We start from the raw sequence: 13,409 nt of genomic DNA on the forward strand, positions 1-13,409 counted from the left end.
CAAACATTTGAGTAATAACTCACCAATCAGTAAAGGACAACTAATCTAGTCAGACAGATCTAACTACCCTACTGCTACACACACATGCACACAGATCTTACATGTTTGTGAGTATACAGTGGTTACTGCATCCGGTTGTAGGTAAGTTTACATTCTTATTGGTTTGTTTGGAATTTTCTTTTATCTACATGGTTCTTTTTAAAATCCCAGACGTGGCCATTTGCCAGGAGAGTGTGAGACTTTTCACACCAACCCCTTTGCCCATACATGAAGCAATAAGGCAATAGTTTGAGCTGTGATGGAGAAGCTGTGTTTCCAGTGGGTGATGGTGCTGGTTTGAGTTGTGGTGGAGTAGCTCTGTTTCCAGTGGGTGATGGTGATGGTTTGAGTTGTGGTGGAGTCGCTCTGTTCCAGTGGGTGATGGTGCTGATTTGTTTTAGCCTTATTTACATAATTAGTGCTGGAAACGAGTTTTTATGTGAATCAGCCGCATTCTGCTGTTTGGTATTGGCTAGAACCACAAATAAATCTAACAAAAACAGAATTTGGTTGCTACTGTTGCTCTTTGTACATTCTTTATACAAGTTACACCACATTTCAGTTATATAAATAAATAAAGAATGTGTGCACTGTTTGTGTATTGTCTGTGAGTGTGTGAGTCTCTCTCTCTCTCTCTGTGTGTGTGTGTGTGTGTGGGTGTGTGTGTGTAGCCTATTGATTTATTTCTCTTTTTGTTGGAATTGAAGTGCAAGTTGCAACATCATGCTGTGTGGTGCCATTCTCCTTCTGCTTTTAGGGGTAAGTAAACATGTCTGAAACATTACCACACCCACAAAAGTGGACTGAAAACATCCTATAAACATATTTCATAAACAAAGTCAAATTAAAAATATAAACCTAGTCATATCAGCTATTGCACATTTGCATATCTGAGAGTGGAACTAATCCAAACTGTTCATTAGTATAACCGCAGGGACTCACTGCTGTGTACCTGCCTAGGTGCCCCCTTTGGGAATAAACAGTACCCCTTTGGCAATACACAATAAACAGTAATAATAGGTGTTTTATTTTTGGAATGCTACTACTCAAACAACCCCAGTGTGGGAGGATATATGCAGAGGATGTGGGAACTATGGATGATTTCAAACCCAACATCTAGACCAACACTGAAACAACTAGTAGCTCAGTGTTCCAACATATTGAAACTGCAATTCAAGTTCGATGAGGTACAACACAAATACTATGGCAAGGAGGAGCAAGGAGGACAGGTCAGAGGGGAGATATCATCATCATCGTCATCATCATCACACCCTGAATTTGGGAACCAAGACCCAATGAGTCCATGCACCAAGTTCAACATCAGAGCTGCTGACCTGAGACTGAAGGTCATGTCTAAGATGGAGAGACTACAAAGACCAAGTGAAGAAAAACTGCTGGAAGACATGGAATGCAGAGCTGCAGACGATCTCTACTGTGATCATCACTGACACCAACCAACTGATATACACCACAACAACAGTGATACTGGAGATGCTTGGCTACAAGATGAACTTATTCATATCGGCTATTGCACATTTGCATATCCATGGAGAAGGAGGCAGGAGGCCAAGATAAGGGCAACATGGAGAGATGTGAGCCATCTATCATAACTACAGAAAGGTGTGGCGAAGGTATAACCCAATGGTGAAATGTAGTAGCGCTGCTGGAATATTAATCTGCAGAATCTAGGATCACGACCCATTACCTAGGAATGTCCTGGGATCTGACTCAAAAATATTTTTAAGTACTTCTTAAAAATACTTCTAGTCAACACTCCACTACACACACACACACACACACACACACACACACACTTATTGATGGCTTTCCACACACACCCTCCCTCGGTGCCTCTTTCTCATTCGCTAGTCCAATACAGACTAATATGAAGAAATAATATATTCTGACACAATTTTCAGGTCTTTATTAAGTAAATATAATGAATGTAGTTTCCACTCTGGAAATGAATTCTTTTGAACTGCCGCCTGACTGTACACACGTGACCTAGAGGGGGCAGTGCAGTACAGTTCTCACACCTACCCACTATAAGGGAACAGACTATTTGTCTGGGCAATGTGTCTGAAAATACATTTTGTATAAATAAAAAAACAAATAAAGCCACTTTGTAGGTGGGTTACAAAGGTACCTGAGTACAACAAGCTGTCCATACCTGAGGCCTTGGAGAAGGCCAAGCAAAGATTAAAAGTTCTGGCTGCCCACATGTAGAGATACACATGAGACGTAGAAGCCAGGAGAATAAACGGGATGTTCTCCCATGAGCCATCCAAAGTGTTCTCTCAGTGACAGGATAACAACTTGAGAACAGATGCACCAAAGCTGGAGACTGAACAATACTGGAAAAGCATATGGGAGAAGGAGGCATCACACAACAACAACGCCCAGTGGATAGAGAACCTGAGAGCAGACCACACAACCTCCCTGAACAGGACCCAGTAACCATCACACTAACAGATGTCCATGAACGGGTCTCAGGTATGAGGAGCTGAACAGCTCCAGGCCTGACATGGTCCACACCTACTGGCTGAAGAAGGTAACTGCTCTCCATGAGTGTCTGGCAGCACAAATCAACCAGCTGTTATGGATGGAACCACCCTGAAGACCAGACAGTCCTAATCCTGAAGGACCCCAGAAAAGGGCAGTTCCTTCCAACTTCTGGCTGATATTCTGCCACCATACAACATGGAAGATCCTTTCAGGAATCACTGTGGCTAAGATGAGTAGGCTTATGGCTCAGTACATTTACATTTATTGCATTTAGCTGACACTTTTATCCAAAGCAACTTACTATTATGACTGAATACAACTTGAGCAATTGAGGGTTAAGGGCCTTGCTCAGGGGCCCAACAGAGGAACAGGGACCATCATGGGAGGAAAAACCCCTGCACAGTATGTACCACCGGCAGATAGTGGAAGTGGCTGATATGGAGAAATCCTACCAATGTCTGGAAAAGGCTGGACAGAAAGAGCACAGAGGCGCAAATCATGACAGCACAGGAACAAGATCTGAATACAAGCTCAATAGAGGATGGGAAGTACCAGGATGTAACACAAAACAGAAGCACAGGTTGCTAGGAGACCAAGATGCCAAGAAGGGGCTAACCGTGACACTTCATGAGCACATATGTTATCTCTCTCTTTTTATGAGTAATTTCTATTTAATATTCTTGGATAAGTAGAATATTCTTACCTAAAAACAACAACAAAAAAACCTATGACTGGGGCCCCTTAATTAAAACCAAATCTTAGGTTTCAGAATTCAGAATTAAAATGTAATTATTTAGATGTGATTTTATAAAAGAAAGTATGAAACCACAATAGTTCATAAAAAGGTTTTAAATCACTGGAACACCCTGAGTGCATACCTAAAGGTTTGTTTATGATTACCCATGTTTTATAGAGCATGGATTTGTCTATAATTACTTATTATTCCAATATATGTGTGTTTATATATGCAAGTAATCATTAGAAAACATGGGGATTTCAGTCTGATGCCCAAATCAGATAAAACATGTATTTTATAAATGTATATCTACTTTATAAAAATTAAACAAACTATGAAGCAGGTGTACTGAAGCCTTAACCTCCTTAGCTCCTCTTCACAGACGTGTGTGTGGTTCTGTGCATATGCTAACAGTACTTAATATGAATGTATGTATGAAAGCGTTAGAGAGTAAGATGATCTTTGGTACAGTAAACATGTGGTTGATGAAAACTGGGCCCTTCTCTCCTAGTTCTCATGGTCTCTCTCAGACATAACCATCCCGGCGGGCTCCTCGCTCACCCTGCCCTGCCTATCGGACTTGCCCAGTGACCTGTTATTCCCCAAGTACACCTGGACCTTCACACCTGAGCAGGAAAGAGTCGGGCGTGCCCTGACACATGATCCCTGGTGGGATGTCCCTGACGCGGAGCTTACGCTTCATGTGGTGGGGCAGCAGCATGCGGGAGAGTACATGTGTGTGATGGAGGCCCAGTCTGGAGAGGGGCTGGTGAAGATGAAGAGGAGTTTTATCCTGCACATCCAAGGTGAGGGAAGGAGGGAGAGGTTTTGGGGGTCAGGGGTCATGTTTTACTCCTCTCCTCCTTCCACACCAGTGACTATAAAGGATCCCAATTATACTGTTTAGTGCTGATTAAGAAAATACAGTTCTGAGTTATGAATATCCCTTTGAATATTTTCACAAGGAAAAAGGCTAGGTTGTTTACATTTCAATACACTACAGAGAGATTGCTGTTTCCTATCTGCCTGTCTTCACAGAGCCATGTGCACCTAAAGTTATTCACCTTAAACTGTTGTGTTGTCGATTTAATAGGTTACTGTATGTATAATATACCTGTTAATCCTGTTCTCCACCACACCCCCTCCCTTCTCCATGCCCAGAGATTCCACTCTTGATGAAGAAGCTGCATGTCATGGGAACGGAGGGAGATTCAATAATTCTCCCTTGCCATCCTGTCCTGACATCTGGGAACGTCAGTTCTGCCAGTTTCAGCTGGTACAGAATGACAGAAGGCTCTGACCACCAAGAGCTCCACCCTGTTTTTAAAAGTCAGAGCTCCAGCAACAAACAGGACATAGCAACAAATCGGATCTACTGGGCCTCGGATCCTAGAAAACAGGATTGGTCCATCAACATTGATAAAGTCGAACTGGACGATGCTGGTCTGTATGCCTGCGAGGTTTACATGGACTCAGAAAAGAAAACCATGACACTACAACTAATTGTGAACCGTGAGTCAACATCCTCTGTGTTTGTGTGCCAAAAACACCTTTTTAATAACTTCACAAATTACAAACATACATACCCTGCCCAAAAACACCTACATCTTTCAAACTTTGTCTTCATCCACACATAGTTATATCACAGAATCTACAGAACTATTGTCTAAATGAGAATAAGCTTTAAAAGTGTTAGAGCCTAAATAATTGTCACTGCTAATGACTAGGTGTTGGGCTTCTTAAGGCCGTGGGCCTGTTAGAGTGGCCGTTTATCATCTCACTCTAGAACTATTTGTTTGGCAAGACGACTCTCTTTTGTAACGTCCCTGCTGGGCTAACACTAACACTGCATATCACTACAAAAATGTCTTGCTATTTCACTGACCCCTCCCCCATCTATGCCATACAGCTCTCCCGCCCCCTCTCTGTTTAAACCACTCACAACCTTGGGAGGCGTGTCCTGAGCCAGACAACAGGTCCTGGAAGGCCACAGTCAGCGAGGCTCTGATTGCTTTCTCTGTGAATATCTATGCCAAGCTGAAGAGGACACACGCCACTAGCAACCTGCTCTTTTCCCCGGCCAGTATTGGGGGGGCACTCTCCTACCTGCTGCTGGGTAAGAACACACAGCACACCTGCACACGGGGAATAACACACACCTGCACACGTTATAACACTCACCACACCTGCAGATGTTATAAAAGAGCACACCTGCGCAAATGTAATAACACACACCTGTACACATTATAACACACACCACACCTGCAGACGTTATAACAGAGCACACCTGCACACATTATAACATACACCAAATTATACACAGCTTATAACACACACCAGCTCACATTATAACACACACCAAATCACACACAGGTAATTACTCCCAGGTTCCTCAGCAGTACAAGTCCATAAAACAAAAATAAACAACCAGAGCACTCAGCAAAATTATTGCTATCTCGCTCTCTCAATCTCTCTTTCTCTTTCTCACTCTCTCTCCCTCATTCCTTTTCTCTTCCCCTCTCTCCCTCTCTCACTCAGGTGCTCGAGGGCAGACCAGGACAGAACTGGAATCTGCCCTCTCCCTCCCCTCTGAATTCTCCTGCATTCACTTAATGATGAAGAAGATGAAAGATGAGACGAGGGGCTCGATGCTCATGGCCTATCAGATGTTCTACAACCCCAGTATGGAGCATTATCTTATAAACACTTCTAGAAGAAGATCAGAAATGGTAGAATAACGCCCCAACCTGCAGGAACGAGACCCCACCCTGCAGGAATACTGCCCCATCCTGCAGGAATACTGCCCCACCCTGCAGGTATAATGCCCAACCCTGCAGGAAGAATGGCCCACCCTGCAGGAATAACACCCCACCCTGAAGGAATAACATCCCACCCTGCATGAATACTGCCCCACCCTGCAGGAATGAGACTCCACCTTGCAGGAATACTGCCCCATCCTGCAGGAATAATGCCCCATACTTCAGTAACAGTTTAGTTATTTCAATGCTTTAAACACCTGATTAAAGTTAAGTGTCAGGTCGTTTAGCTGATCTGTGGTGTAGCACTGCACTCATGTTTACTACACTTTAACTGATATGAGGTATAGCACTGCACACTTGTACCAGTCAAAGCTTGCTTGGGTCAGGGGTGATTATCCATAATCAGGAAATATTCGTTAATTAGCTGATTGACTGAGGTGTGTGCTGGATAAGGGAATGTGCTACAGCAGAACTACACTATGGGAAGAAACTGCTGGTAAATCTGAGTTAACGAAACGCCTTCCCTCCTCAGAGCAGGAGCTCAGAGAATCTTTCGTCAACCAATCAGTGGAGTTCTACGACACAGTGCCTGAAAAGTTGACCAACAGCAGTGAGAGGAATGTGAAGATGGTTAACGATTGGGTGGCGAGTAAGACGCAGAATAAAATAACCATGCTGATGGAGTCGGTGGAGCCAGACACGCAGCTCATCATACTCAACACTGTCTACTTCATAGGTCAGTCTCCTCACACACACACACAGCCAGAGCTGAAGGCTCCTGTTAATCAGCCATTTAATGTGAGTGTGTTTTACAGGTAAATGGAAAAGCTCATTTGATTTAAAACATAAACATGGCGATTTCACCACTCTGTCGGGGGAAAGGGTATCTGTACCAATTCTCTACAGCACAAATTTTGAATTGGCCATCAGCTACATGCCCTCATTGAAGGCTCAGGTGAGCAACCATCCCACACATTTACCTGACAATTTTATCCAAAGTGACTTACAATTCTGACTGAACACAACTTTGAGTAATAAAGGGTCTTGCTCAGGGGCCCAACAGTGGCAACATGACAGTGGTGGGACTTGAACTGGCAACCTTCTGATTTCTAGTGGAATACCTTAACCACTGTGATAAACACACTAACCCCCACAAACACATACACACTAACATATTACATTATATTACATATAAACATGAGCACACTAACCACCACAAACACTAACATATTAATAAATTAACCCCCACAAACACATACACATCAACACAGTAACAACCATTAACACACTAACTCCCCCACACACATACACAGTAACCCCCATCTACACTAACACACCACCCCTTTCAAATGTGCATACTAACCCCCCAAATCACACATACACAAACAAATCCCAATATGACAAGTACATAAACACCTATACACAACCCCCTAAATACACTAAAATGGCCCAACAAACACACAAACTAAACCCTCATGTAACCCAACCCCCACACACAAACTAAACCCTCATGTAACCCATACACACACACACACACACACACACACACACTAAATCCTCATGTAACCCCCCCCACACACAAACTAAACCCTCATGTAACCCCCTCACACACACACACTAAACCCTCATGTAACCCACACACACACACACACACACACACACACTAAACCCTCATGTAACCCGACAAATACTCACTATTACAGTGTATTCTCATGCATATTACCTCTCCACCCTAAACAAATTACTTAAAAGTCCCATAACTGGTGAGTCTAGGACCAGAGTTTCAAAACCACTCCTTACAAAAAAAAACACACACACACACACTCAGTTAATCACTTATCCTTCCCCAGGTAGCGAGATTCCATCTTGCAGACAAAAGCAGTCTATATATACTGGTTCCAACCTTAGTGTCAGAGGAAGCCTTTTATCGGTTGGAGGATAACATGAATGAGAAGAACATCAAAGCCATGGTGATGGAGATGGAGGCAGTGCCACCGGTGGCTTCTGAGGTGACCCTGCCCAAAATTAAACTCACGCTGAACACAGACTTGATCAGTCTCCTGAAGAGTATGGGTGAGTTCATCATCGCTCCATGCCTCCTCACCCCTGAGGTCACTGAAGTCTTTGTTTCGTTGTCTCTAGTGATGTGCTTTTTTGTTCCTGCTTCTGTCACACTTCCTATTTAAGTGTCTAGATGCCTTTTGCTTTCGGTCCTTGAATGAACCCCTCTCTAACTAACACTCCCCTCGCATTCTTTCTCCATCTGCCCAACTCCACGTGTCCGTCCCAGGTTTGTTTGGCTTGTTTGATGACCCTAACCTGTGTGGGATGTTTCCGGATCAGGAGACCACACTCCTGATGGACGCGCGTCACCGCGCCTTCCTGTCCCTGACGGAGAAAGGCGTGGAGGCGGCTGCTGTGACCAGCATGTCCTTCTCCCGCTCCTTCAGCACCTTCTCCGCCATGAAGCCCTTCGTCTTCATAGTGTGGAGTGAGCACAGCAAGTGCCCTCTGTTCATGGGCAGAGTCCTCAACCCCAAGCAGGAAAAGTGAGAGAGAGAGAGATACAGAGTGAGGAGGGAAAGAGAGAGAGAGAGAGAGAGAGAGAGAAGCAGAAGAGGGAGGAGAAAAAAACAGAGAGAGAGGGGGAGAGAGAGAGAGAGAGCGAGAGAGAGAGAATGGGAAAATGGAAGGGTTAAGTGCTGAAAATCACATTTACATAAAAAAAAAAGAAAGAAAAATGTAGATTATGTGTAGTAATCAGTACTTAGGGAGAAACAAGTTATTAATAAAATAAACTGTCACTACATAACCTAAATCATAACCTACAGCAGTGCAATAAACGAATTGTCAAAGTACTAGGAGTTTGTCTTGCAGATGCAAATGCCTCTCATATTTCCATATTAATCTCCAAATGCCATTTGTTCAACATTAGATTTATTTTGAGACGCAGTTACAAAGACCGACCACACGATGGCAGTCACGGTACATATTCCACATAGACAGTCAGTGGAGACACATAAGAGAGACTGGGGTAATCCTTCACAATGGACATTCTCTGGAGCCCCACCGCTCACCCTGAATCATCTCTGTGCAAAAGCAGGCCTGATGCAGCTGAGTCAATGACAGTAATAATCATAACAGTGAGAGAACAGCACACTGTAAATGGCAGGCATGACAGTTTAAAATCAGGCAGTAGTTGTGATCTTTTAAGATGACAAATGATTAATCACTGATCTGGGCCATTGCCAGACGGAGACACAAGGTTGAGACACCAACCCAAAGCTTTCCTTGTGAATAAGGACTGCACATTCAGTAACACCAGTACAGAAATTAGTTCTGGCATTATAGGTTGTTCTGATCATGTAAGCCATTGTGTGGGACCTTTACTTACTGCAGTGCTAATCTGAGAATAATACCAGAGTCAATGCAATCAGCCAGCTCTGACAGGGAACACATGAGAATGCACATACACAAACAATCACAGACATAAACACTCACAGACTCATACACGACCAGACACACGTACACATACACAAACACTCACACACAGGCAAACTCATAAATGCGCGCGCGCGCGCGCGCACACACACACACACACACACACACACAGGTCTGACAGGGAACACATTAGAATGGCATCAGTATGCTAATGGCCTTTTCCTGTCCATGCCCTGGAGCAGCCATGCATGGCATTTTATTCTCAGCACACCTGCCTCATCTTAATGCACTTGCCTCAGCTCAACACACCTGCCTCATCTTAACATACCTGCCTCAGCTCAGCTCAGCTCACCTGCCTCATCTCAACACACATGCTTTGAGGTAAAAATGTGCATGCATAGGAACTCAGAGACATAGACCAGGAAACCCTAGAGTAGAGATTTGTTTAAAAAAAGAAAAAAGAAAAAGAAGATGACCGAGTGATGCAGGTTTCAACTTCTTCTTGTCATAAAGGTCCAGCACAACCAGACTCTAGATGTAGTCCACTTCACACATAGCTTCTTTGATCTGTTACATGACACTGTGCCCACACTGACATCACACTGAGCTCACATTGAGATCAAATGCTGTTCTATCACAGGGGAAACCGAATGCAGTCTTTGCACATTACAGTCAAATGATGCTTACTCCACTATGTAAATGTGAATAAAGGCATTCCAGTGCCCAGGAAAAGCCCTCTGTGGGAAGGGTCTGGGCTGAGTGGTCTGCCCAACCCTTTACATGGTTACTGTCCAGAGACTCATTCTGACAGCCTCAAATGAGTCACCCAGGAAGCACAATGTCCATGTGCTCATCGGAGAGCAGAAGGATGCATGAGTCAGTAACACACAATTCCCCAAAATAATTCTGTAATCCAGAGTTACAAAGAGTCAGTCATGTGATCCAAAGAGATGTTTGATTACATAACTTTCAGAGGAAGGTGGTGGGTGATCTGAGCTCTTCACCGTCTGTCTCTGATTGGTGGTTGCATTTTTAGAGGTTCTCTGACTGGAGTTTTCAACTTTTCCAAGTCTCTCTGATTGGTGGTTGGGCTCTTCAGACGTTGCGTTTACCGTTGGAGTCTTGGCACCAAGACAGGCATTCCCAACATGTGAAGCAAATGGAGCACTACACCAGTAGAAGGCAGCAGTAAGCCTTCATCAGTGTGCTTTACTACTGAGGAGGGAGGAGACTCCAATGACACAGAGACTAGACACACAGTCACACACACTTATTACAGAATAAGATCATTCACATGTGCATGCAAACACACTCTTTCAGACACACTCAAACACAAGCATAGACAAACACACATTTACATGTGTCAATGTTTGTATGTGTGTGTGTGTGTGTGTGTGTGTGTGGCATCTCTCTTTACCTGACCTGCTGAAAGATGTAATCATGTGGGGAAAACACTCCTCAAAACAGACACACTTATGCACGCGCACACACACACACACACACACACACACACACACACACACACACACACACACACACACACACACACACACAGATTTTTCCAGTCAGTCCAGTGTTTTGTGCTTTGACTGACAGCGTGCAAATATTTCTTCCAAACCTGACAACTGAAACAACTACTGGACGCCAGCAGTCTGGTTTATGAATGCTTATTAGATGTGAACAAAGATGTCATAACCATCTAGAACTGATACCCTGATCACAACACAACAGTCTCATAGAGGGAGATCAGAAATGTGTGTGTGACAGCAGCCTGATATTTCTCTGATCACCCAGTCTGTGTGTGTTCAATATCACATCACTACAGGTTGAGATTTTGTAAAATAATGTTTAAAAATGTTTAAAGATGTAGCAAGCATTATGTCATCATCCTCACACTTCATCATCTTCAACAGAATATTGTGTTTATTGCATCTTCTCATTATTACTTTTTAGTTCTGGCAAATTTCTCTGTGTGTACGTGTGTGTGCGTGCATGTGTGTGGGTGTGTGTGTACGTGTGTGTGTGTGTGTGTGTAAGTGTGTGTGTCCGCGCGCATGCTGGTGCAGGTCAGTCGCTGTTTGGCGCCCCCTGCTGTGTCAGTGTGTGCCAGTATTCCACTTTCTTTCCTTTGTATTTCAGACACTCGAACCAGTGCTTCAGTCGTTCTCCTTTTGCATTGATGCCCAACTCTACTCCACCTGAGACAGAGAGAGAGAGAATTTACCAAAATGTTATTAGTCAATAATGTGTGTGTGTGTGTGTGTGTGAGAGAGAGAGAGAGAGAGAGAGAGAGAGGAAATGAGAGATGATGTGTGTGTGTGTGTGTGTGTGTGTGTGTGTGTGTGTGTAAGAGAGAGAGCGAGAGAGAGAGGAGAAAGAAGAAAAGAGATAGAGATGGGGAGTGTATGTGTGTGTGTGTGTGTAAGAGAGAGAGCGAGAGAGAGAGAGAGGAAATGAGAGATGATTGTGTGTGTGTGTGTGTAAGAGAGAGAGCGAGAGGAAAAGAGAGTGATGACGTGTGTGAGAGAGTGAGAGAGAGAGAAGAAAAAGAAGAAAAGAGATAGAGATGGGGAGTGTATGTCTGTGTGTGTGTGTGTGTGTGTGTGTGTATGTGTGTGTGTGTGTGTGTGTGTGAGCAAGAGAGAGAGAGAGAGAGAGAGAGAGAGAAAGAGTGAGAGAGACATAGTTGACGTGTTGTGTGTGGTGTGGAATGGATTTTCATACCAAATTTCCCCAGTCTCTATCTCCCACACACACACAAACACACACACACACACCTAAGATCGATAGTGCAGTCATGATAGATGAGAAACTCTAATGACACAGACAGGATGAGAGGGAGACACACACACAGAGAGATGAGAAAGAAAAAGACAGAGAGAAGGACAGGCCATCTTTCACCATCTTTCATTTTCTGTCCATCACTCCACCACATCTCTCTGCCCCCGCTGTCCAACCCTGTCCTTAAATTAGTCCTCTCTGCATTGTCCTCGCTCCTATCACCGTGCACATGTTCGTCACACACCAACGCTGCCACAGCGTTGGTGCTAATGTGGGTCATCCAGTTCTCATTCAGTGGGGAAGTAACCCCACCTTCTGTCCTCTCAACCACTCCAGATTATCCCCCAAAACAGACTGTGTGGATTATCTCCACACAGACTGCCCAACCCTGCACACTCTACACAGACTGCAATCCCTGCACACTCTACAAAGACTGCCCTTATTGCAGTTACTGAGAGGCATCATGCAGCCAGATCAGCCCCCCTCTCCTCAGTCCTCATCCACGTAGGCCTTTCTTCTGCCTCTGACACAGTTACCACCGTGTTTTTATCCACCCACTCTAGTCTTGGCATCACTGGCTCTGCATGGCAGCGGTTTGCATCCTAGCCACAGTGGTGTGAGTATTCTCCACATGCGTCCCTCAGGGATCAATGCTTAGATCTCTTCTTTCTATACTCACTTTCTAGGAGAGGCTCTCTGACATTATATTGTATTTCACTGTTATGCTGATGACACTGAACTCATTTTTATTTTCACACCCTCAGATACTAATATGGACTTGGATCTCCATATGCCTGTCTGACGTCTCATCATGGAAGGCTGCCTAACACACACTCATAATAATCCCAGCAAGACAGAAATGTTAAATTACGTTTACAGCAAGTAATTCCCATGAGCATGTATTATTCCAGTGTCCAAGGATACCATTAAAGACCTATAAGACAAATCATGAGTGAAATAAGCCATTGCTGGCCTTGGTACTGTAGCCTACCCACAACTGCCTCAAAAATATGGATTCAGACCATTGAGTGTATTTGTGTCACAAACTTATGGGGCAACTCCCATCAGTGTATGGGGCGGGGCTTACTATGTCATCACCGTCATGCTATGACGAAGCGGGGTATCAGAGCAGAAGCCAATTGAAGTAT

At 44.1% G+C, this 13,409-nt stretch overlaps 2 protein-coding genes across 4 annotated transcripts in view; one reads left to right on the forward strand and one right to left on the reverse strand.

Annotated features, from left to right (window-relative positions):
* On the forward strand, positions 1 to 8,897 carry serping1 (serpin peptidase inhibitor, clade G (C1 inhibitor), member 1). 2 transcript variants are annotated; one of them, XM_027025879.2, is made up of 10 exons: positions 1 to 141; positions 711 to 798; positions 3,792 to 4,086; positions 4,442 to 4,792; positions 5,190 to 5,396; positions 5,819 to 5,962; positions 6,572 to 6,775; positions 6,855 to 6,994; positions 7,890 to 8,112; positions 8,330 to 8,897. In XM_027025879.2, exons 2-10 carry the CDS (start codon positions 763 to 765, stop codon positions 8,590 to 8,592), a joined length of 1,863 nt encoding a protein of 620 aa, XP_026881680.2. In that variant the 5' UTR covers positions 1 to 141; positions 711 to 762; the 3' UTR covers positions 8,593 to 8,897. The 2 variants fall into 2 exon arrangements, with proteins under 2 accessions (XP_026881680.2, XP_026881679.2); XM_027025878.2 differs by having other exon boundaries at positions 747 to 798.
* A 1,916-nt stretch (positions 8,898 to 10,813) lies between these two features.
* doc2d (double C2-like domains, delta) overlaps positions 10,814 to 13,409 on the reverse strand; it is a 35,163-nt gene continuing 32,567 nt past the window's right edge. The window contains exon 9 of one of the 2 annotated variants that reach the window (XM_027025893.2): positions 10,814 to 11,678. In XM_027025893.2, the coding sequence (XP_026881694.1) occupies positions 11,423 to 11,678 (256 nt within the window). In that variant the 3' untranslated portion in view covers positions 10,814 to 11,422. The remainder of the gene's footprint in view (positions 11,679 to 13,409) is intronic. The other variant, XM_027025892.2, reaches the window with a different exon arrangement.

This window comes from Electrophorus electricus, chromosome 23 (assembly GCF_013358815.1).
Source record: "Electrophorus electricus isolate fEleEle1 chromosome 23, fEleEle1.pri, whole genome shotgun sequence".
NCBI classification, from domain to species: Eukaryota; Metazoa; Chordata; class Actinopteri; order Gymnotiformes; family Gymnotidae; genus Electrophorus; species Electrophorus electricus.